The sequence below is a fragment of the Abramis brama genome, assembly GCF_963993115.1.
Source record: "Abramis brama genome assembly, chromosome: 25".
Taxonomy (NCBI): Eukaryota; Metazoa; Chordata; class Actinopteri; order Cypriniformes; family Leuciscidae; genus Abramis; species Abramis brama.
This window is the reverse complement of record NC_139987.1, coordinates 27389191-27416064: the sequence shown is the minus strand read 5'-3', so window position 1 is coordinate 27416064 and position 26874 is coordinate 27389191. Positions and strand designations below refer to the sequence as shown.

Sequence of the window (26874 nt, the reverse complement as noted above, 5' to 3'; positions counted from 1 at the left end):
ACATGAGGTGCGTTATCCAGATGTGTCCCAGATGTGCCTAATGAATCCATCAAACAGAGGAACATCAGCATCAAGCCACTCAAACACAAGCCAGTCTGTCATTAATGTTCCTGTGATCCCGGAGATCCAGGCGAGGAAGTCTGGAAATCTCAGGTCGATCTCCATGGCAACGCAAACAAAACAGAACATTCCAAGGCCAAAGAAAGACAGAAAGAAAGACAGAAAGTTCTGGAGGAACAAACTGCTGTGACCAATCAACCGCTTTCATTTCCACGGCTGTAACTGAGAGAAATTGAGTGTACAATATAACGTGTGAGGTGTAATGTGAATAAAAGAATAGTGCTTTTGAAAGTCCACTGTGAGCCGCCTAATAACAGTGGACTTATTCTGCATGGAGTGGACTGAGATCACATGACCAGAAGAATGCCACTAGCTTTAGCTCTGCAAGTCAACGTTTAGTGGATACTTTATTAATAGTACATTTACTAAAAGGTATCAATAGTCCGAGACATATTGGACAGCAAAACATCAATAAAATATATTTTTTGTTAGTGTTACCATCATAATTTGCTCATTTGATTATTGGCAAAAATAAAAAAAATAAAAAAGCAAAGCAGAAAATTATAAAATAAAAATGCAATATAAAAGAAAAGGCAATAAAAAAAGGAAATATATTATATTATATTATATAAATGCTGCCAAAAAACAAAACAATCCAAAGCAAAGCAAAATAAATTAAAATATAATGCAATATAAAATAAAATGACAAAAAGCAATATAAAACAGAAATATAAAGCATAGCTTGTGTGTTGGTCAGCTTAATGAGGACAAGACTGTTCAGTCTCTACAGACCCTGGAGAAATAAAACAGAGTGACGTGTGACAGCTCAAAATCAACACTCAAGCAACAAATGAGAGTAAAAACTGTAACTGATCAAACATTATACATGACTCGACTGAATCTGATTGAAAACACGGTCACCGTATGAATGTCATGCAATGGTAACGCCAACTCTTTATCTTATCTTCTCTCACCAGCCTAATTAAATCAAAGAACAAGAGCTTGTTCAAAGTCAGATTACATCCACACCACATTCACCCGGCCTCCTTGGCAATGAGTCCAAACGCTTGCCAACTTTCAGCACACAAATTCACAAAAGCTGTAAATCAGAGCGCGGAGTGAGCCAGCCTGACATGACGGACGAGTTTTCATTCACTTCACGATTAAAACCAGATCGGCTCAAACTAATGCTCAACATGCTGCGGTCGCACGGATCGTGCTCGGATTTTACTGGGATTGGCATTCATGGAAAACTCTGTGAATGGTTATAAAACTCTTTCCTGTCAAATTAAAAGTCCCTTAGGTTGCTACGGGTTCACGTCAAAAGAGAAGCATTCCCGTTTCCTGTTGCTCTGTTTATGAGGGGAAATGACTCCTAAAAGCCTGTAAAAAGTCTATATTTAGATACAGGCAATTAAATCTGAGTGGATGATTTTTGGATATGGATCCTTAAATCAAATCATTTTGATTTGTAAAGCAGTTTTCATAATACACATTGTTTCAAAGCAGCTTTACGTGATGTTTATGATTTCGTAATTTTCATGCGTTATAGTTAGAATAGTATACTATAGTATAATATAGTTACATTTTGTGACAATATAAACAATCAAGCAGTTGAGATTTGGAAAATCCAAAGTAAAAAAGCAAAATTAAATAAATTAAAATAATAATAAAAATTAAATAAATTAAATAAAAAGCATATTATATAAAATAAAATAAGCAATATAAAACAAAACAAAAATAAAAATAAAAAAACAACAAATAAAAACATTTGAAACTGTACTTTACTTAAACCTGTACTTTACAGTTTAATAAACTGAAACGGTCTTTGTTCACTCCATCCGCAATACTGTTATTTTGCACTATTATTGGAAAATCAATAACTTTTGTCACACTTTGAAACACTATTGTATGAAACGCTATAGAAATAAAGGTGACGATTTAATAAAAAATCTGAGAGTAATGAAATATGCTGTACTCTTCACAAAAAAAAGAAGAAAAAAAAAGTCACATCTATTTAAAATAAAATAAAAATCAAGCAGGTCAGATTTGCTAAATCGTTCTTCTCAACAGTCAGAAATACTTTGAGTATCATCCAGCCCACAACACCAAAGCATGATTTAGAGTCGAGTTTTCCTGTAAATGTCCTTTTTACATCAGATCAAAGCGTAAGCTCACTTCCAAATCATTAGAAAGCTCAGAATCAGTACCTTGAGCAACAAAAGCTGGATTGCTGCTCGACTCTTTCATCTTGGCTGAATATCTGAGTGATTCAGGAGGTCAGAACAGTTGAACTTTCCCTTTGAAAGCAGAAGATGAAACTGAAAGATGTTGCTTCACCTCAGTCTCCCAAGTGTGTGTGTGTGTGTGTGTGTGTGTGTGTGTGTGTGTGTGTGTGTGTGTGTGTGTGTGTGTGTGTGTGTGTGTGTGTGTGTGTGTGTGTGTGTGTGTGTGTGTGTGTGTGTGTGTGTGTGTGATTTTCACTGCAAAGAGCACAACAAGTGAGCCGTATAAATCCCACTCTTTTTCTCCATAGAGAGTCTAAAAGTTAAGACAGGCTCACCTTGAGCTCTGAGGTTATTAAGAGATCATATCTACTTATGTTTTTTTAAAGGACATTGATTTCCTGATTTGTGCAATTATACAGTTTAGTGTCATTATACAAAAATATGTGACTGCAGAATGAAGCAACTGAACACTAACTCTAACCCTTGGTTTGAGAGCAAGAAAGTCAATGCTTTATATTGCTGCATTCATACAGCAAGTGCTAAACCATGCTATTGTTAGCAAGTTAGAATTTATTGAACTAGTTTGTTATAACCAGCTAAGTTTATAAAAACAAAAATGTTCACATTGCGGTTACATGAAAATGTTAAGTTAAATGTATGGATTAATGTACTCAAACATTTCACATTAAGAACAAGTGAAATGTCTGAGTACAAAATAAAAATCTGCAAGTTCTGCTTACTTAAACTTTGAATTTCTTAACTTAAATATTTTGAGGCAACTGATTGACTTAAATGTATTGAGTTTTGCCAACTTATTTGGGTTTACAGCGAGTCAGATTAACACTGGCCAACAGCCTTGAAAATAACCGTCTATATCATTTAAACATTGTTTTAATGAAATACAGGGGTAATTTAGAGTCAGCCAAAGAGCTATAAATCGAATGAGTTCATCATTGGAAATGTCAAAGCAATTAAACAATGTTCTGTTATGAATCTTGCTTGTGTGCATTAAATGCATTTCAAATGAAGATACTTAAAGAGTGGTCAATTTTAAATCAAACAGCCATCCATTACTAGATATTAAACCAGACCCTGTACAATTATAAGTCTCACATAATAAGGACTTTGTACATAATGAATGCATTTATTATACAAGTAAGTGTTTGTTCTGGTGCTCCAAACATTCAACTGTGAATGCCAGAGAACTGAAAATAGTTAATGTGGTTTCGGTGAATGTCGGTTTAATAATTGAGCCATATGTTCTTGCTCCCAAAAATGACAAGTTAGAAAGTGCCACAAAACATCTACGCGCTCTCGAGTCAAAGCCGCAGTGCTTTTGTAGACTTTTATATGCCGAAAGCCGCAGTAACCTTTCGCTGGAAGTATTCTGAGCCTTGACCACCATCCGCCAACTCCACAGAGCTGACAACATGCCCGGACAGACCACTAAACCCTGGACCGAGACACAACTGGAGCACGACATGCAAGGTTCATATTCAGTGGGAAACGTATGAAGCAGTGGATGGCAAATGGGATGATGATTTATGCAGTCAAGACCTCCATTAAAGTGGACTAATCCAGTCTTCTGAAGTCATACAATAGCTTTGTGTGAGGAACAGACTGAAATCTCCCAGTTATCATTCACACAGGCAGATAATTAGACCTGGTGCCAAGTTTAAACATGTGACCCTGGATCACAAAACCAGTCTCGAGTCGCACGGGTATATCTGTGGCAATAGCCAACAATACATTGTATGGGTCAAATTTATAGATTTTTCTTTTATGCCAAAAATCATTAGGATATTAAGATCATGTTCCATGAAGATATTTTGTAAATTTCCTACCGTAAATATATAAAACATTTATTTTTGTGAGTGAATGCAGCACAAGCGCGAACATAAATGCACAACTTTAAAGGAGATTTTCTCAGTGTTTCGATTTTTTTTGCTCCCTCAGATTCCAGATTTTCAATAGATGTTTCTCGGCCAAATATTGTCCCATTCTAACAAACCATACAGCAATGGAAAGATTATTTATTCAGCTTTCAGGTGATGTATAAATCTCTATTTCAGTAAATTGACCCATGTGACTGGTTTTGTGGTCCAGGGTCACATATGTGAAGAACAACTTTGATCACAGTAGCTGCGTTTACATGGACCCTAATAATAATAGTAATCGGATCAGTAGCACAATCGGAATAAAAAAAGTAACATGCAAGTAACCACGTCAATCAGAATGAATTGGCCAGATCTGATTAAAATTTAATTCATGGTTTATTCCTTTTGTAATCCGATCGAGAGGACATGAAAACACTCGATCTGATTGAGAACTGAAACCAGAGTGTATGTGCACGGCAGTAGAAATAGCGTAATGACGCATTCCTGTTGAATAAAGTGTCATAAATCAGTGTTCTGTCATTCTGAAATTCTCCTTTCACTCATCGTCTGTGAAGTGGAGCAGGACAGTCCTCATTTCTCATTTCACGGGTTTGGGCACGGGAAGGGGCACTTTACTGCTGGATAAATACAAGCGGCAACGGTTCATGTGCTCGTCGTTGCATATTGCGTAAACACTACATTCATACGGATTCATTAATCGGAATGAATTAATACAGACTGAAGCAAAAAGTGTCCATGTAAACTTAGCAACTGTATCGAACAACATGCAAAGACAGACTTTTCATTTTAAAGTTTAACTACTCAATTAACGTGCATCCTTAACCGTATATCAAGCCAACTTGCTGATAAACGTGTCGCGCACAATCTCCTCCACCCCTTCTGTCATCTGACCGATAGTTTAGACCTTTTAGCAAGTAAAAGTCCTTTATTATAATCGTCCTTCTTCAGCTCGTGCTTCACATGTCTTTCTGCTGTCAAATCTGCACTGATTTTATCAAGTAAACAAAACTTTATTTAATGTTAATAATATGTCAAGATTAACACTTACTGGACTGAAGCAACTTCAATTTACTTGATTATCCAGACATCAGTTAGAGAAATCATGAGCATCAAAGATGATCATCAGGCTTTTGAGGAAAGTTTATTTGTTCCTCTATCAATCATCATTGCATTGTATTATACGTTTTAAAACTAAAGAGCTTTGATCATAAAACTAAGCATTTAAGTGTCAACTTACTAAAACATTATTGGCAGATATATGCATTTTATGCAAGTATCTGCTATACTGCTATAAAGATCTCAGTGATTTACATTACAAGCATCAGACCTTCATCACTTTTTGTCCATATATCAGAATCTGCACAGAATTACATATTTTTGCTCAGTTTGTGCTTCCAAATAAAATTGAGGTGTTTTTTTTCCCTCCATATTCTCACTATATCAGATTATATGAGCCATAAAAGCCTGATACTGATATGATGCAAACTATTTTTCAGATTTAGACAATGTTCAATAAATTTCAGACTATTATTTTATATGTCAGGCTTTACACAGGGTCAAATGTCTAATCGAGCTATGAGATCCTTCACATAAAGTATAAGGCCTGTTAGTCGGGACTGTGCCAGACCAAAACCACTACTTTCAAACCAAAACCCTTCATGGAATCCTTGAGCTATTCATCAAAGACATTATCCAAGGAAATCTGATGCTGATGAAGCCCAATGGAAAGCATTCATCTTCCTGTTCTCTTAAACGCCTCCTGCTTATGTAACGCTAGATTGTTGTTCTGAATGGAATCTCGTCCTGCTCTTACCTCACACTCGAAACCACACACACACAAACACACACGACGTGTGCGAAACCCATACGGTATGTTCACATGCTACAAAAGCATTCCAGGCCTTCCTGTGTGCGTTGAGTACGGCCGTAAGCGAGGTTAAAGGAGCGCCACCAGGGAATAATAGTGCTCAACACAGGCAGACAGCTAAAATTAGAGCATATTTGTTCAGCGTGAGTATCAAATGTCAAGTTGACAGAAAGCAGACAGCTTTGTGAAGTTAAACACTGATGGGAGGAGGACTAGTGACGGGCGAACGGCGAGGAAAACTTCAGGAGAAGAAACTGAAGAGGGTACACTAAAAAAATGCAGGGTAGTTTTAACCCAAATTTGGGTCAAATATGGACAAACCCGGCTGTTGGGTTATATTTTTAAATACAAATTTTAACCCAACGGTTGGGTTTGTCCATATTTGACCCAAATTTGAGTTATAACAATCCTGCATTTTTTAGAGTGTATCGGTTTCCGTCTGGTGCTGTAGTTAAAGACACACTACTGAACAGTGAAAGGCCAGTTTTGTTTTGCTATCTGTTACCAAAAGGAGAATGAGGCCGTTTGGAAAGACAGGAACAGACTTTAAAAAACACCTTCCGTTTCCTTCCTCTGATTATCACATACTCTGGACCAATGCCTTGTCTACTGACTATATAGGCTGCTGTCTACTAAATCAGCATTTTAAATGGAACAGAACCAAAAAAAAGTGACTCGATACCAGAGCATTTATAATTAGATTTAAGGCGAGACACTACAGGCATAAACAGTGTTTTTCATGCATCTGTCAATTTGGAGATTTGGGGTGTTTTATAAAGAGTTTTTTCTGACTAGTGGAAAGAAAACATCCAAAATACACTGCAAACTAAATCTTTTAGAGCTCTTTATCTATTTGCGTCTTTAGATTTCAATTACAGTATATATTTTTAAAGGCCGTTTTCTCAAAATTAGTTTTTCTAACTACATTGAGCCAGAAATCTCCACGTCAGTCACACTTACATACACCTTACAGTATTATTCTTACCTATATTCTGAAGGTTTTTACAGAGAGGTTTGTTCAAATATACATTTTCCTGATTTTATACAACATTTTATTCCTAAAAAAAAAAATTGACATTTTTGGCTGTTGAAAGTATTTTCTGATTTGTGGACTGATAAATGGAGATATCCAAATTCACCTCGGTAAAAAACTTTGACTCTAATACATCAAAAAAATGAAAAAAATTTAACCTGACTTCATCCAATGTTCACATTTTCATTGTAGACGTGTATGCAAATTAGTGCATATTTAATTAGATCACATCTCATTTGCATATTTAAACATAACATTTCAGAAAACTTGCTATAATTTTTTTTTTTTTTTTTTGCAATTATTAATGTAATCAACTAGTGAAGTATGGTGAAATCTATTAGTCATTTTTTTTACCCTGTTCACCTGGGGTGTCTTGCCTTTATTCATTTGAATGGAATAATGGAGCTTGTGCAATGCAATGCATTCTGGGATTGTCCCTCTGTTAATGTCTGTCTGGCTCTGTCTAGTAAGGCAGTTCAATAGGTTTCGGATCAGAGATTTTCTTTGCATGATATTTCATTGGCATCAACTGTTGCAAATCTAGATAAAGCAGTTAATCTCATGAATAGGACGTAGCATGTGATTCAACATGCTTAAGCGATAATGAAAAATGGTGTTGTTTTTATTGGTGTATTTCACAGTGTGAAAGTATCTGATTAAACTTGCCTGTTCCAAGAGACGGGTTGTGTATTGATTCAGTGTGATGCGAAGCATGCACCAACACTCACGCCAGTTAATCATTCACATTGAGATATGCACGAGATGACGAAAGCAACGATACAAAGGCATTGCATAATGATGCATCAGACACAGTCGCTTTGGTAACGTCATTCAGAGATGAGGTGAAAAGCATGAAACCATTTCTACAAGCAGTCACAACTACAACTGCGTTACAATTACAGATGACAATTTGTCATGAAGTTAAAAAAAAACAAAAAAAAAACTTAATTGCTTATGTTGGGCAATCTTGTTTACAAAATCAATCATGATCATGTGTGGAACCATTTAAACAAATTCACTAATTATGTGCAATTATCCAAAACGAAAAGCCTGCAAGTGATTTAAAGCTTCATTCCATGTTTGGTGTTAAACAACTTCTAAAGAGCCCATATTGTGCCCTCTAACAAAGTCTTGATGTTGTTTTCAGGCTCTACTAGAACATGTTTTCCTGCTTGAATGTTGATTATTTCCCCCATATGCAGCTCTGTTGCAGCTCCTCTCTTGCCAGTCTGTCAGTAACGCTCTGGAGTGTGTTTTCCGTACAACGGCGTAACTCGCTGCTTTACTACAGTAGTATGATGCATCATTGAAGAAATCAACTAGCTAGACACGAAACCATATTGTCGTAAATTGGTTGTTCAAATACGTTGGTCAATGACCTCACGCAGGTGGTGGAGTAATAACTACTTTTAATGAACCTGTTTGAGATCGAAATTAATGCTTGATGTTTTGCTATAAATTACGGACATGGCATCCGAAGAGTATTTCTCATTTTTAAACTAAACGACAAGAATGACATTAGTATGTATTCTAAAATAAAGCTATAGGTTGTACTGAATGTCAGCTTGCTTATTTTGCTCATCCTTGATGAGGATTTATTGAGTCCACATCATGCAAACAAGAAACGGCTTCTAACCACAGGTCGAGAGCTGTTGCTCCAAACACAAATTTGGGATACTGTTTGCGAATGTTCGTTAGAAGCATGGTTTCAGGAAACACAGATTCGTGGAACCATCCTGATAACGACGGAACTGGCGACCATAGTTGGCTAACGATGCTTTTGGGAAACACATCCCCGTTTAGTTCCTGTCTTTATGAAGCCCCACCTTCTGAAAAGCACACTGTGCTCTGATTGGTCGGCTGGAGCAGTGTGTTGTGATTGGTCGAGTGTGTCGAGTGTGTTTGGGAATTGTCCCGCCCCTTACCATAACCGCCAGTTTCAACACACTACTAACTAACTCAACCAGGCCCCGCCCCTTTATTCTGCATATTAATTATTTAAATGAGGAATATTGTGATGTGTTCGTTCCCGGAAGAAACTCAAGACTACAATGGAGGCGTTTCAGGGAGTTCAGAAACACTGACACTGTTATAGAGAAGAACTTTGTAGAGAAGCAAATTTGCATGCATAGAAACAAAAATTGTTTCTACACTATAGAATGGAAAGTTACTCGCATTAAAAGACTCTTTGTATGTACAGTACAGTCGGATAATTTAGGGTTTTCCCACTCCTGAACTGAAACAGCAGTAAAAGAAAACCAACAATTCTTGTTATTGCTCACATTATTTATCTTATTTTAACAGGCTTGGTTAAAATCAGTCCAAATAAACCATTCCATTCCCCACATCGAGCCGGATCCCTCCCACATCTGAAGGTCAGACGCCTCCGAAGGTCACGGACAAGCAAATATTATGAAGAAACAAGACCATCAGTGGATCATGGGAGCAACGATGCAAAGCGACGCTCACAGCATTCGCTCGCTGAGTAAATGGTTTACGCAGACATTCTTCTAGGGCTCTTAAAATAGAGTGTTAGTGTTTTGTCTAAACATGAGAGGAAAGAATGTATTAAATTTCATGTTGATAAATTGGGTCTCAGATGCATTTAGAAAAATCTCCTAAGGCCCATCTGTTATTCAAACCAGACTCCAGCGCGTTCCCTAGTTTTCCTTATTAACGGAAACGATTACACAGAACAAAGTCTCTGAAAGATTCTGAACAACGGTTTTGCCTTGAGGTTTAGTTGATCTACACTCTCACCACACGATTAAATCAAACTTAGACCTATAACACACACACACACACACACACACACACACACACGTCTCATTTCAGACGACCCTCTCCAGATCCAAGGTTCATCGTCTCCAAGAACATAATCAGAAACTCAAATAAACAACTGACAAAAAAAAAACCATCCATAACACATCAGATGCGACTTCAGGACTTTCTGCCTTGGGCGCAAAACATACTTTATGCAAATACATGAATGCAAACACTTCTAGCTATGCAAGTGCAATAGAAAAAAATAATTTCTAAAGTCCTCACATTCTTTTGTATATATCAAATGTAAATTTATGTCCCCGTTACACAATTTTCCTGGTAAAATAATTCAAATATCTTGAATGTAACGCGACACCCTTGCCTCATTTAGTATGCGCGGTTCTATGAATATGCAAATGAGCCCCGCCTCCACTCACTCACTCAGCTCAGAGATCCACTGGTTGACGATCACACGTTGATCTGATTGGTTACAAGGTAGTTTGTGACGTCAGAAACACCAGCGATTTCAAAGCGTGTTTTTGAGACTGTCTTTGGTTCACTGCAGTTTTAAGGAGAAAATACTCAGCAATGGTGTCGACTTATGAATTTACACATGCTTTGTCTTAAAGCATATTAAAAACACCACATATACACAACATTAAAAACTTGATTTCACATTCAAGGTATTTTAAGGCATGGTGATTTCCCCGTGCTTCAGAAGGCCTTTAGTAACCCACAGGAGCCGTGTGGAGTTTGTTTATGATGGACGGATGCACGTTTTTGAGCTTCAATCTGTTGGTTGCAATTCACTGCCATTATAAAGCTTGGAAGCTTATATAACTCTGATTGTATTCGTCTGAAAGAAGAATGTCATCAACATCTAGGATGGCTTGAGGGCGAGTAAATCATGGGCTAATTTTCATTTTAAGGTGAACTAATCCTTTAAGTGATAAAATTGACTACAGGGGAATTTTAAACTTTAAATATGTTAATAGCTTCGTTCCTTCGAGTGCTGTGGTTTGTTTCCGCCACAGTAATGCAAGAATGCATGACATGTAGAACGGAACTGATTGCTTGCAATGTTTTGAACAAACATCCGTGTGTGTGTGTTTGCATAGAGTACGGTTCTGACCTTCCTCATCTCTCAAAGAGTCTGGGACTCGCAGACAAAGACGGCTCTGTGGTGTAACGTCTGGCCCGTGACCAAGGCAATATCAACACTTCACTGTTGCTCCAGAAGCAACTCTGGCAGCTGCCGTCTCAACCTCCACCAAGCGATGAGATTAGCAGCAGGTTCCCCAAGACAAACGATCGGTCTTAATGCACAGAGGCATGCTGGGAAACCGAGGCAGAGTGAAGCGCTGATGCAAAGTGACTTATCTGACTGACTCCGGCCGGCGGCGTTGAGTTTGTTGACGCTACACGCTTTATAGCCGGACAAATCAAGAGAACATCCAATAACCACTTCTGAAAATATGCAAGGTTTCACTTTCACGACAAGACTCACTGTCAGACTTTTAATTCTTTAGGAAGTCTTACACATGAGAGTCATGTTACTCGAGCTGACAGTGACTAAGTTCTACTGTTTTCTGGCCCGATGCCTCCAGCTTTTATGTTCCTGATGGGTAATAAATCAAACGCTGAATCTCTTTCTCTAGTGTAAGTCACACTACTCTATCCCTCAGTGCACTGTAAGGCAGATGGATTATATTTAAGGATTTGCACATTTGTTTAATTTCAAAAAACAATAAAAAAAGAAATAAATTAAACAAAATAAATATATAAACTACATATAATACATACAAACATGCTTCATTTTTTTTCCATATTTTAAATCCGATTTTATTTCGGTTTTCATTTAGAAGTTTTTGAAATTTTGTGTGTGTTTGTCATTTATAATAGTTTTAGTTTCAGAAGTTTTAGTCAACCTAAACTAAACGATGAGATGGGTATAATTTGTCAACTAGCTGAAATAAGATATTTTATTTTAGTTCATTTTTATTTTATTTCTAGTAATGAAAATGTTTATGGTTTTAGTTTTCGATAACCCTGAAACAAAAAAACAAACAATTAAAACAAATATAAAATGAATAAATAAATAAATAAATAAATAAATAGACTAAACAACTAAACTGTTATAAAAGTTGTTATAAAAGAGTTGTTCAACTTATTAAAATAAAAACAAAATTTAAGTACATCATATTGAATAAATAAATAAAACTATGCACTTTCTGTAAAGCTGCTTTGAAACAATATGTATTGTGAAAAGCGCTATACAAATAAATGTGAATTGAATTGAATTGAATTAATCTCCAAGCATGTTCAGTATTACGATACACCAGTTATACTGAAGTACCAATTTAAGGCATTAATTTGTAAGCATTTTTGGATCTGTAAAATGCAGATGACGTCGGCAGTTTTTTTGCACATTGTATTGTTGCAAAATACTTCAAATAAATAATAATAAAGAATGATTGCCCGATGCAAAATATGTCTGATATCATTCAGCATTCACCAGTCACTGAGTCAGAACAGCAAAGAGTTACCCAATACTCTTAAGTAAGAGCACATGGGCTTATACGATTTGTGGCGAAAGCATTTATGGCATTCGTACGAAACTCAAGCAGCAGTTTTGGCTCGGAGTCGCTCTTGTAAAGTGGTTTTGTGCGACTGCGGCGTGAGTTTCAGGCCTCGACACATCCAGGGTGCGGCTCCGACTCAATCCACGACTCAATCCAGCGCTGAGGAATGAGAATGTGAGAGGAAAATCTTTCTGTATGAATCAAAAGAAACCTGAGGTAATTTCCCCCCCGAAGCTGAAGAGTTTCATGCAACCAGACCAAATAAGGGATAATATGGATCTGGTTCCAGAGTTTTCCACTGCTGGTGTCAGTCCCTCCATCTCCCCCGCTCTCAGATGCCCGAGAGTATAAATAACTTCCTCTGACAGGAAGAGCCATTATCTCCCAGAGAAGCCTTGCTGTAAGAGTCACGGTCCTGCTCGCACGGTCCCACAATGAGGCACAAGACCACTTCAGTGGGTTGAATTAGAAGATCAACACACACACCTAAACCAGCCTCTGAAAACACCCCTTCTGAAAACACCCAGAGGCCCTTAACACTTACATCTATCCGTCGTGCTTATCACAGCCGGTCGAAGTGCGGCGTTAGCAAAAGTCTTGAGCCGATCTCGAAGAGTTTTTCTAAGTATTTTTAACTGATAGGTCTGATAACAACACGAGTGGAATATGGGTTAAGACTGGCAGACTGTAAAAAAATATGGACGTAGTGTTCGTGACGTCACGCGTAGTGTTTCTGAAGAGCATTTTTGAAGCCCAAAGTGGGCGGAGCCGGCCGTCGCCATCTTGGAAGCGCGTCACTCCCTGATAAACGAAAATGTGCAGCGAGGCGGATTAGCTGAGGTGACGTGACGCTAACAGACAGCAGACAAACGGCCAGTAGTGACATCAGCGGCAATCCACCTGTCACTCAAGTGGCCACGCCCTTAATTATGCAGAACTTTAAGGCTTAATATAATTTAAACGGATGAGTTATAAAAAAAAATTCACCTCCCTCACAGTTTTCATGAAGGGCAAAATTAGCTATATAGACCAAAAACAGTTTTTGCACCAGACTGTAAACATGTTTTTTTCTGTATAGTTGGGCATGTTAACATGGAGGTTTATGGGATTCTCTTTTGGAGCCTGTCACTGGTGGCCAGTCGATGAATTGCAGTTTAAGTCTCTTCCGTGTTGGTTTTAAGAGACTGGAAGGTTGCCGCTTGGTTAAGACATGTTTTTTGGGGGCGTTAAATAATGGCGCAAATACCAGTAAATCGACTAACACAAACCTTTGTAAATCACGATGCATGATTGATTTAAATACTCTCCGCTCATAAATATTGCGCCTGAAAGGGAAACTCATATGCAATGAGGTCAGCCGCAGAAATAACCCTGTCCTCGCCTTTTCAGCGCTCATTTTTCAAAGTAAATCCTGACGGTAGTTTTTAAAGCCAAAAGGGGTTTTGTGCTGACGGACACTGTTAGTAAATGTGGCACAAAAACTATTGTTTTTGTAACGTTTATATAATTATATACTGAAAACAGTTGTGCTGCTTCATATTTTTGTGGATTCTTTGATGAACAGAAAGTGTTCAAATGTTTTTTAATTTAATGCAATCTTACTGACCTCAAACTTTTGAAAGGTGGTGTATATAAAATGTTTAAATATTTCATTCAAGTTAAAAAAATTAAAATAAATAAATGGATATGACAAAACCCGTGTAAAGATACTTAAATAAACACTGGGGTTCAAACAACAGAGACATTTTTTCAAAATATCTTGCGAGTAAATGATGACAGATTGATAATTTTTGACTTTAGCTCGCCGTTCAGATCTCAATCCACCACAGGACTTACTCTTTTTCTCTTCGATCATTATGTAATGACGTGTGCATGGCATGCGAGGCCACTCTTTCCACTCGATGCCCAGTGGACAGTCAAGCCGCAATCCCATAAAAGGCCTGCCTTTGTGGTGGAGCAACAGATAACAAGAGACATATCCATCCTGATATCTACAACAACCCACAGTTTCCGCTCCTGTCACTATCCATCACACACGATTAAGCCTTGGATGTGAAGAGCAACAGGTCAAAGAAGATCAGTACCAAATCACCCATGAGCAAACAACAGAGATACTTACTACCAGTGTTGGGGGTAACTTGAGTCACGTAATCAGATTACTTTTTCATGTAACTAGTAAAGTACTGCATTACTTTTTCAATTTACAACAAAATATTCTAAGTTACTTTTTCAAATAAGTAACGCTCGTTACTTTTTCACATTTATTGACTGACAGCTCTCCTGTCCTCATGTTGAGAGAAATAAAGTGAGGAGGTGTTGTGTGCGCTGTGTGAACATGATGGTTATTTTAGTTCTAGACTAAATGAACATGCATACTTGTAGAACTTGAATGAAACATTCAGTATTCCTCAAAACGAAGAAAAAAAAGAAAGAAAAAAACAGTAAAATGCAATCTCAGAATTTTTCGCAAAACTTTTATAATTAACTATTTTAAATTACACAAATATACTTTATGTATTTAATCTCACTTTATTAACCAATGTCTTTGCTGCTGACCTTCAATTATCTAATTCAACCATACTAATAAGCAAAAATTACTTTAGATTAGTCAAGGTAGCCTATCATGCCAGTGACGTCACGGACCGTTGAAGCTCAAGATGGCTGCGTCCAAGTAACAAAACAACAAACTAACATCACTGTTTTCCCCCCTTGTAAGTACTTCAGCAGTTTTAAGTGTCCTACCACAAATAACAATGATAACACATCTGTTATATCACCTTTACTTCCCATTTCGTTTCAGTTCCCCTTTAAGTAAGGCAGATCAATAATATTGTTGAATATTAAATGTCCCCAACTAAGCAAGCCAAAGCCAAGGCAACAGTGGCGAGGAACCAAAACACCATCAGGTAACACAATATTGTAATGCATTACTCTTAAAAGTAACTTTCCCCAACACCAGTTACTACATCCATACGGCAATAAGCATTCACCGGCGTACGGCTTGAGAACGGCCATGCCAGCATCTCCTCACTTAATGCATTGCCAGCGAGTGCCGACTGCCAAATCTGAGCTCAGATTTATGGCCGCAGTGCTTCCAGACAGATATTCCTGAGGTTTAAAGTCTCCGTTTGATTGTTAAGAGTACAGCTGGCGCACTAGAGCTCCTGTGCTACAGATTCATATGATACATAACGTCCCTGTGAGCCCAGTGTTGCATGTGGACGCCAGGTGAGAGACCTGCGTTCGGGGCCGTTCAGGGACATGAAGATCAATGGGAAACGAGCTGAATAAATGAGCCAGATGGCCCGTGTTTAAGCAGAACTGATGGGTGAGGTTTTCTTGGCAAATAATATATCCGGCAAACCAAACACATTAACTTTGTGTCTTACTTGGACTTTATATGTATTTCCTGTGGCCGCAAACAGATGCCTGTTTTTCCTGGTGGAAATCCTTCTGGTAATATAACCTCTAATGTGCTATATTTAAAAAGAAATATCCTTCAATGATATTTTAAAAATTAAGTCAACATGCAACTCATTTTAAGTCCATAAAGTGACAAGTTTCAAGTGAAATAGTAAGTCGTAGATTTTTTTTCCATTGGTAATTAATGGGAAGAGAAAGGAGAAATGTTTGCACTGCGAACACAGGTAAAGAGAGAGAAACAGTGACGACGCCAACATCTCTCTAAGTAAGCATGAGCAACATAAGGGTCAATCACTCAAAAGCTTGATGGCACAACATGCGTTCTGCACAGATCTCATATAGAACAATATGTCTCTCATGCACCCATTATTGACATTTAAAGGGCAATTTAAAGTTGGCATGACGTAAAGGTGACACTCACTTTGGAGATGGTGAGAGGCATGCTGAAGTCCTTCCCACCCTGAAGTCTGAAGCCCCAGGGGGAAGGTCCGATCAAGGACACGCTGTAGCTGTTGCTCATGGTGGACGGGTCACTGTCGCTGGGAGGCCGAGTAAAGCCAAAGTCCAATACACAGCCTGAAAAACAAGAGCAAAGACTTAGTGTTGTTGTTACAGCAGGAGATAAAACATGATCTACTGATGCCTTTGACACCTAATCACATCCTTCAGCAACTTAAAGCTTAAAGCTTAAAAGCAGCTTTTAATGTTGTTTATACGTCTATGTGGCGTTTTTAATGGTGTTCATGTGTAAATTCATAAGTCGACTCCATTGCTGAGTATTTTCTCCTTAAAGGGTAACTAAACCCCTGGTCAGAGCCTGACTCCACCCACTGTCAATATTTGAAAAATGCTAGAAAAGTGGGCAGACCCCAGCGGAGAGAGAGGGGACGAACCGTGAGCGGGGGGGCGTGCACCTGAGACCTGCTGTCACTCAGACTCTAAAATGGAGTTTGCTCACAGGGTCGCAAGACGACGTAAAGTACATGCATCTGATGAGTTTTATCAGAGCCCGTCATTCTCTGGTTTTATCGAGTTGATGTCAATAGCGCACGCTCTCTCTATAGGCATATTCATATTTTGCCGCTATGTGAAAAAATCCAGCAAAATGCGCCGACGCGTTTGTCGACCCCAGAGGAATAACTTTAGCCTAACCATAAATTGTGATTAAATATGATCACTCACATCAAGACGCCGCTGCAGTGGTCGAGTCCATGCAGGAGGAGCAGCGTTTGTCACTGCGTCGCTTTTCAGCGCGAGCTGTGTGGAGAAGCCCATTTCCACCTCGATTGCATTGGAGAAGAAATCCCGCGAAAATGCATGTTTCACACTCACGGTCTTCCAGGCCAAGTTCATGCAAACACTGGCGCCTATTTTCCAAGTCTGCTGGAAAGTTATGCAGTCCAGCAGTGCTGTTGCAACCAGCAACACTACACCTACGTACCCTCCTGCCCACTGTACAATACAGATAAATCTGCGCTAGCTCATACCAAGGGCGTGGTGAGCTCGTACCAGGGGCGTGGTAGAGCTGGAACCTGCTTACGTCACCTGCCACCTTTTACGTCACTTGCCACCGCAACATCCAATAGGAAAATTCAACTGCAGTAGCCACCGTTCAACCTTAAGAGGGCAGCACTCAGACGTTTTTACACCATATATTGTAAAATTAAAACACTTTATACCCTAATGTCAAAAAAGTTACTCGAATCAATGAACAGCACTAATAAAGCCTCATTCTTACAGATCATTAAATAAAAAAAGTTGGTTTAGGGTTTAGTTACCCTTTAAAACTGCAGTGAACCAAAGACAGTCTCAAAACCACGCTTTGAAATCGCTGGTGTTTCTGACGTCACAAACTACCTTGTAACCAATCAGATCAACGTGTGATCGTCAACCAGTGGATCTCTGAGCTGAGTGAGTGAGTGGAGGCGGGGCTCATTTGCATATTCATAGAACCGCGAATACTAAATGAGGCAAGGGTGTCGAGTTACATTCAAGATAGGCATGATGATTTTTTTTCAAGGAAAAAACATTTAAATATGTCATTTTGGTGATCAAAGATGAGTTTTAAGGGATAAAATGATTGACTACAGGGAGACTTTAAGACAAACTCCTCACCTTGGAAGCATCAAAGGAAGTTATTATCCGTTGTTTGGACGTGTCTTCTGAGATATATATAAACATAAACAAAAAGCCAATATTTGGCTAAAATAGACAAATAGAAAAGAATGGCACAGATAATTTGTGCAATTATTTGAACTGGAAAATGTTCCAGGTTTCGGTTACACTATTTTAAGGTGTCATTGTTAAAGTGTAACTATATATTTAAGTACTGAGTAATAATAATTAACTACATGTACTTACTATAGGGTTAGGGTAGGATTAGGATTTGGTTGAGGGTTAATTGCATGTAATTATGCATAATTTACTGTTATTACTATGGTAAGTACATGTAACATATGTAATAAGGACACTGTAAAATAAAGTGTTACCCAGGTTTCTAAATAAATCCATGGACAAGATGGTTCATAGTCCAAACTTATCTCAGAAGTACAGATAAAACAAAAGAGCAATCTCTATTTATATAAACATGACAGGAGGGGGACAATCTTGTTGTGCACAGGCAAGTATTTTAAGAGCTTACGGGTGAGCACCACAGTTGTTGTTGAGGAAAAACCCTAGTAAAATCTAGCACAAGCCAAATAGAAACATTCCAGAAGAACGGATTAAACTCTGGGGGTCTCGCTCAGGAATGTCCCACGGACACAACAGGGACGCTTTTAGAAGTTAAAAGCAATGTTATCCACCTGCTCTCCTGCCTTTTAAAACCTCTTGGTACATCAGTAATTGAGAGCAACCGCAACACGGAAAATATTCCAATTTCATTTCAACATTCCACATCCTAAACACAGATTCATATCGGTCGAATGCTCGGACTGTTTATTTATATCAGGCTGTGTGGATTTTCCATGCCCTGTTGTAAACTGGACATATGGGAGGATGAGGATCAATGAAAGTCAGTGTGGATCACAACAAATTAGGGATGCACCGACTTGACCAAAATTTTGGCCGATACCGATAACCGATAATTCTTTATATTTGAAAGCCGATAACCGATATATTAGCCGATAAATCTAAATCTAAATTTTTGTATCATTTTTGAGAGCCTGATTACAAAAACAAGTCTCACCATTAAAAGCAATGTCCCAAACACACAATTATGATGTTCTCTTATGTAGCCGATATGACAGACTTGAACTGTATTTTCCTTTTTTGAAGCGATTCCAATCATATCTCAAGCAATTCAAAACCATCATGTTGAAGAGTCTCAGCTGAAGGAAATAATACATTTATCGGTGTCAATATATCGGCCAAATTTTCTTATCGGGCTGATAACAATAACATTAAAAATATCAGCAGATACCGATATATATCGTGCATCCCTACAACAAAGCCATGATGATGATGATGCTAAACAGGTGAATAAGCTCAACATGCACCATATGATGCCAACATTAGCACTCCCAACCATCTGTTTAATGACTGAACAGAGTTGCATGGAAATGAGAACCTCAATAGTTGCTCAAAGATGACTGTGCATCACTTTATCTATGTGACTATTGTATGAGTCAGTGAAGCTGATGCAACGCTCCTCTGAAAGCACTAAGGGTGCGGTTATAAAGAACAACATGTATTGAGAACATCCTGAATAGAGACAATGAATCAATTTTCCATGCCTGAAGCCACTCGGGCCGTGTGTGTGTTTGTCACACAGGCTTTATAACGGGTACATTTACTCATCTTCTCTAATCTAGATCAACAATAGTGTTATGATTCAGACAGTTAGAATAACATGGTAAATGTAGCTTCTTCAAAGTCTCCATGAGTTAAAGTTTTGAAACTTTAGCCCATGCCTATTAATGTTGAGAGCGTATGCAAATATGCTGACAAAGACTGACCAACTTTAACCAGATATAAAGTTTACAAATCATACACTTCCAGCCAAACTCAGATAGTCACTCGACTTGTCCATAGGGTGTGTATATAATTTTTTGTCCAATAAAATGCTCTTTAGAGTGAAGAACATCCATCTCTTTAATTAATGATGGACTTGCTATTCTGCGACATGAACTGAAATTTGTGTGTAAAATCTGCATACAAACGTTTTCACAAACAAATCATGATTCAGCAATAACATTTGTACTAAAATGTATTTTAAAATTTGCAAAAAACAAACACCATACGTACACTGGGTGGACTTGCATTTAATATTAAATGTAAAAAAAATAATCTTATATGTGATCATATACAACGAAAGAGTAAGAAAGAGCTACGTCAAGCCATTAAATAGAGATGTTTGGGCATGTTACAAGTCCTCCAAAATCATTCTTCGCATGAGGTTAAGAACAAATTATTTGTTAGAAGTTCTCGTGCAAACAAATACGAAATAATCCACGCAATTATTGGTGAATGAGACACATTGCTTTTAAAAATCCTTCTGATTTGTCCCACTCCAGCTTCCCTTTTCAAGAGGAAATACGGCAATCAAACCATTTCAGTTGAATATTAAGTCCATAATATTAGCATTTGGTTACTAATGAGCTCAAAACATGGCCAGTCAAATACAAAACAACTAAGGTTTGTTGGTTTGTTCTTTAACGCCATGTCAGCTTCTGTGGCCATTTTCATGACCAGAAAAATCTGTGGTAAAACATCAGATGTTGACAATTTATTTTTGCTAAAAACTCCAAAACTATATTTGGGTTAACTTTGTTAAAAACTTCAAGGTAACTGAATAAAAAATGTTTCTCAACTTAAGGTTAAGACAACACATACGTCCCTGAATGCCTCTGAAACGGAGAGCTTAATATGTCCGTCACCATATGAACTAAAACAGTGTGAACACCAACACGGCTTTCCACTGATCTGTCAGTCACGGTTGCTTTTCTTATAGTGCGAACGGCGCCAAGCGACGTGATGCCAAAGCCTCTGCCTCCAGCCAGCCAATAAAAACATTGCAAAACATTTTATTTAGTGAAATGAAGAAACTGTAACTGTAAATTCCTGACTCCCAACACTCTTAAAAATAAAGGTTCCAAAAAGTGATGCCATAGAAGAACCACAAGGTTCCCCAAAATAACCTTTTTAAGTGAAAAGTTCCCTTAAAAGTAAAAATCTAAACAACCGTGGAAAGGTTCATGGATGACGTTAAAGGTTCTTCACAGATGCCAATAAAGAACATTTATTTTTAAGAGTGAATATTAGCTTACGATCAAAGCCAAACATCATATTGGGCCAAAAACAGCAGAACTTTCTAGTTTATGGAAAGTTCCATTTAACTGAGGAATTACCTAATTCTACATCCATCCAAGCACTAAAATAACACGCAAAAGACAGCCGTTAAATCACTGCATGTGTAGACAGGGTTGAGCTACCGAGTCATAGGTGGTAATTTAGGAATTTATTACAGCAAAACATAAAGAAACAGGCTCTAGCACGGCTGGACTTTCAGTGCAACAGTTGACGGTTTAATGTTTAGCCACTAAACCTAGAAACAAATGACCAAAAATTCTCCATTTGTGACCCTGGATCACAAAACTGGATCTCGAGTCGCACGGGTATATCTGTGGCAATAGCCAACAATACATTGTATGGGTCAAAATGATCGATTTTTCTTTTATGCCAAAAATCATTAGGATATTAAGTAAAGATCATGTTCCATGAAGATATTTTGTAAATTTCCTACTGTAAATATATCAAACATTTATTTTTGTGAGTGAATGCTGCACAATCGCCAACATAAATGCACAACTTTAAAGGAGATTTTCTCAATGTTTAGATTTTTCTGCATCCTCAGATTCCAGATTTTCAATAGTTGTATCTCGACCAAATATTGGCCTATTCTAACAAACCATACAGCAATGGAAAGCTTATTTATTCAGCATTCAGATTATGTATAAATCTCAATATCAGAAAATTGACCCATGTGACTGGTTTTGTGGTCACATTTGGTTAATCACCTGTCGAAAGCATTCGAAGCTTCCCTGTAAAACACAGGTGTGCTTTTGTGACGCTGGCCAACTAATGATTATCCCCTTTATGGCGAGCTTCATTGGTTCTCTTATGTAACAGGAATGCACCTGGACAAAATGCCCTAGTGTTTTACTAGACTATAACCAACTTATTATTAAAGAATCCCAATGCTTAAGTTCCTGAGCCTACAGACCGGAGACATGGAGCCGCACCCGGCCCGGGTTCAGTTCAGGCGTGCTGGATCACGCCTCAATCCTCACTATTGCATTATGGGCCAGTTTAAGGGGGGGTTTGCACTGGCAGTGTGTTTCTATTGCACCTTCATTCTGGGAAAGATCCTATTTCTGATCGAGCACTTCCTCAGACGTCCCTAAAGCAGATTTAATCATATTTATCTCACTTCTGGGGACAATTTCGTACCAAAATATAGTATGTGGAAGCACACAACTCACTTTTAACACTAACTGCTTAAGGTCACTGAACGGTTAGTCACCTGGAAGCACCAAAATACATAACATTACTGTTAATAAGTGCATTTAAACTAGCTAACATCATTATTATCCACTTGAAAATGTCATTCTCATGCCTCAAATGCCTGTTATTCCGCATGCAACCTGTTTAGAGCAGAACTACATCATAATGACCTCAAACTCCCATCATGAGGACTTTAACTGCTAAAGTGAAGCACAAATAAACAAGGTCACACATTTTACACTCTTTTCACGTTACGTTTTAACTTTTCCCTGTTTTGTTTCTGATTTAAAACAGCTACTCTCAAGTACAACATGACAGAAGAATGGCGCCTCATGCAATGACAGATATTGTAATCAAATCTCTACACACTATATGTAACTTATTAAGTACATCCAGTGCTGATATAACGGTAAATCTACTAATTTAGATCTATATAGACACACCTTTATGAGAACAAAACCACTTCCTCGTTGAGTCAATCACAAACCGCTTTACTTTTCAAAACTGACACGGCGCCAAAAAATAAATAAATAACCGACAAACTTAATTTTAAAGTTAACGGTCAACCACGGGTAAACATTACCTGAATACATACATATTGTTTTTTGCTTATTAATATACTTTAAACATAAATCCTCTATACAATATCTGAAACTAATAAGAACTTTAAAAAGGATCGGATAAAGGAGGTTTTTCCCACGCGAATCGTTACATTGTAAACTTCATTCGCGTCTCCTCTCGCGCCGCGTTGACGTAAAGTCCCGAGAACGCGTGTTTAAAGCGCAGTGACACGCGTGTTCATGTCACTCACCTGTGATGTGCTGTGGAGCCGATGTGGAGTCAAACTGTGCGCGAGGAAAGGAGAGTAAACGAGTTTAGAAACTCCAGAAACTGTCTCACTAACTTCCGCCCCTTTAACACACGCTGGAGGAAATTATGACGCTCAGACGCTCTGACGTCACCGGCGCGATGATTGACAGGCCGAGAGACTGACAGCACATTGATACATTTTGTACATTTCATTTTCTACATGATGAAACAGTTTATCATTTATTTTGGAGTTGTCCTCATTCAGTTTGTTTTTGGTCAGATCTCTGTTCCTCTATTAAGGCTCATGCCCAGCTTTCAACTGTGCTTAAAAATGTGTTATTTGTTTTTTTCTCTTATGACAAATCTTCAAGGAATATTACTTCATTAATCTGCTTCTTCTTTTAGCTAAATGTAGTATTCATAAATGTAAATTTGGAGGAAACAAGCCTCTGATTTTAATTTTAAGATCAGAAATTCAACAATATTGGGTTTGAAGAATAAGAAAACTGCAAAGTTTGTTTCAGTCTGTAGACATTTTCACGTTTTTGTTTAACTTTAAAGTTTGTCACTATATCTTTATATATTTTTTTTATATTTTAAAAATATAAAATGTGTGTGCGATTGTTTGTTTACTCAATGTATCCCCCGAGTTGTAATTCTTTAAAATCAATTAAAAAATTTTTTTTTAAAGACAAGTAGTATCTCCATTTTGTTTTTCTTTGTTTACCTTTATCCTCACTATGCATCTTACCTTATTTGTCAATTATACACAATGATAGCCTATATTCTGCCTTTTTCCTCTCTCCTTTTATATGCATGCAGCTCAAAAAACTTTGAGTTTGTTCATGAGTTGGGATAAATTAATCTAATATGGTTTAACAGCCCTTCATACACTTGAGACTGAAAACATAGAAATGCAAAGTAATATAAAAGAAAGGTGAAATGCCATAATGAGAGAAATGTGACAGGAAAAACTATAATTTAGTAATAATGTCTGATATTAATTTTTCTAACAAAGAGTTAATGTACTGTACATGCCAGGAATACCGGTAAATCCCTCTTAGTTAATGCCAACAAGTATTAACTTGTTTCAGATCAAAAGCATTAAGACATGAATCACTATTGTGTGTTATAAACTGTCTTATCAGTGATCAGATTAGATCTGTTTTGCATGTTTCAGACTGACTTGACTTCACTCAGAGTAGTAGTGTGGTCAAATACTGCCATCTACTGGCTAAAACAATCCTACAATCAACACTGCTCTTACAACATTTTTCTCAATTTTCTAAAAGGGAGGAGAAAAGGTTTCCTTCAGATTTGCAGAAGCGCCAAAAAAATGAATATTCATGAGTCAAGAAGACCAGCATTTTAGTTTCAGCCAATCAGGGAGGGCTACTGGCCGATTGTCGGTTACTTAATTAATATTCATGAGATCATTTTTCGCCTCAGATCCATCGGGATTATAAAGCGTTGTGTAAACCTCTATTTGTGCAACTGTGAGTAAATGGTTGGACGAAGGCAGGTAAATTAAGGCTGACGTTTAATCAATTATGTTGTTCTTTGATCGAGATTTATTGATGAAACTGACTTAGGTTGACTTGACGTCTCAGATGATAAAACGTAAAGAATAACCGTTTTTGGACGCACAGGGAAAAGACTATTAAAAATAAAGTCAAATATAAAATAAATATTTGGTTAAATAATTTAAGAATACAATGTCATTTACCTCACATATTTTATTTTTTAACGGTTTGATGACTAGCGTAACTGTTAGCTTGATGCGACTCTCTAGCAGGGTTTCATATATTAAAATCTGCCAAGAATAGCCTATGTAAACAAAAATGTATAATGGTACTACTACCATTAAAATGGCAGTCATTGCAAAAATTGCTTAGTATGTTTGTCTTGTTTTCCAGTACAAATAAATATCTAAAAATCTTACATCAAGATACTTGAGAAGAAAATGACTTGGGATAATAAATCTTGTTTTTTTGAGAAACTGTATCAAAATGAGGTTAAAACAAGAAAAATGTCAGTCAGTGAGGTCAGAAAAATAGTCTTGTTTTCCCTTTGTTTATTTTCCTGACCCCACTGGCAGACCCTTTTTTCCTTGTTTTAAGCATAAACACGCTTCATTTTGACGATTTATTCAGAAAACAAGTCCTAATAATATCTTAAGTCATTAAGAATGTTTATATATAGGCTACTGGAAAACAAGACAAAATACTTAGTAAGAAATTTTATTTTTGCAGTGCATCTGATGCCAGCATGATACGATTTACAATAACAGCTGAAACTTGTATAGTTTTAACAGTGCATAAACACTTTTGCAGGAAAACAATGTTCACAGTAATTTGTTTATGGTTTTCAGATTTCACATCTATTGATCTAATTTGCCCTTGAATGAGTTCTTAACATAATAACATAATATAGTTGAGCAATATCACACGAGCAAGTGCTATTTTCTCAAAAATCAACACGATTGCAAAATATGAAATTCATAGAAAACAGTTTAATAAACAATAAGTTGATTAAATGAATTAACAATTTTAAGATACAACATTGTCAATTTTGACTGTTTTTGCTCTATTTGGCCAACGAAAATAGTTACAAAGCAGAAAAGTTGCATCTCTCAGCAACACACAGCGTTGTTTCGTTATTGAATGATTCACTGTTTCAAACAAATTGGTTGAGTCAATGATTCAATGACTCATTCTTAAATGTTGTATGAGTGATTCTATGATTTACTTATTACAACTTGCCAGATTTAGTGTCATAATAGTATCATTTCATTTTCCCCAACTTTTCATATTTCTATATTCAAAATGTTATATTTAGAACATTAATCTCATAACATTATTTAGGCAATTGTAATTGCAGTGTAGATGGATTTTGTTTATACTGATTTAATTTAAATTGGCTTAACAGCCCTATAGTGTTAATGTAATAAATTAAAGGATGATCAACAACATGTATCTTTACTTTTTAGAAATAATTATAAGAGGGGTGCCCTTTGAACACCTGACCCCAAAATGTCTGGAGACTAAACGAGCCTTCAAACCACACATCATACGCCAATACGACACCCATAGACTGTAACGATGCATGCAGGGAAGCTGAAGACAGAAGAATCAGGTTCTCACAAAACACTAATAAGTTTAATTCTTACTCAAAAAAGCAAGCAAACAGGCAGTGCAAACACATCTCAACATAACAGAGACAGGAACCAGAGTGAAGGCAAGGGTGAGGCTTATATAACAAACTGAACCGAGCTAATAAATGACACACAGCTGAAACCAATGAACTAATAATGACGGTAACCATGGAAACTGAACAAAAGGAACGTGAGAAACTCAGACAGGAACAAAACAAACATAATCCTGACTTAGACGAGCGTTTTTCGTAACATAAGTTTATATAAATGTTTGACTTCTACATACCTGAGCCCCTTTAATGCTTGAGGAAACAAATGCTCCAAGATCCCGATGAATGAGGAATAATCCTGGAAATTAAGCTGGTTAGTAGAGCAGCCGTAAAGCAATCATGGGGATTTTGTTCACTATTCATTTAATCTCAGTCAGTCCAATGTAATGTTGCACTGTAAAGGGATCAATAAAGCTCCGTTTCATTTTCAACCTCACAATTAGTATCAATGATAACACAGAACATTAGGGAATATACACAACACTTGGCCTGTTCCTTGTGG

The 26874-nt window shown here is 37.3% G+C and overlaps 1 protein-coding gene across 1 annotated transcript in view; it reads right to left on the bottom strand.

Annotated features, from left to right (window-relative positions):
* The window catches only part of pdlim5b (PDZ and LIM domain 5b), an 86857-nt gene extending 63366 nt beyond the window's left edge, over positions 1–23491 (bottom strand). The window contains exons 1-2 of the mRNA XM_084103922.1: positions 23170–23491; positions 16276–16430 (exon numbers count right to left, since the gene is read on the bottom strand). Coding sequence (XP_083960048.1) covers positions 16276–16374 — 99 coding nt within the window. The 5' untranslated portion in view covers positions 16375–16430; positions 23170–23491. The remainder of the gene's footprint in view (positions 1–16275; positions 16431–23169) is intronic.
* Between the last annotated feature and the right edge of the window lie 3383 nt (positions 23492–26874).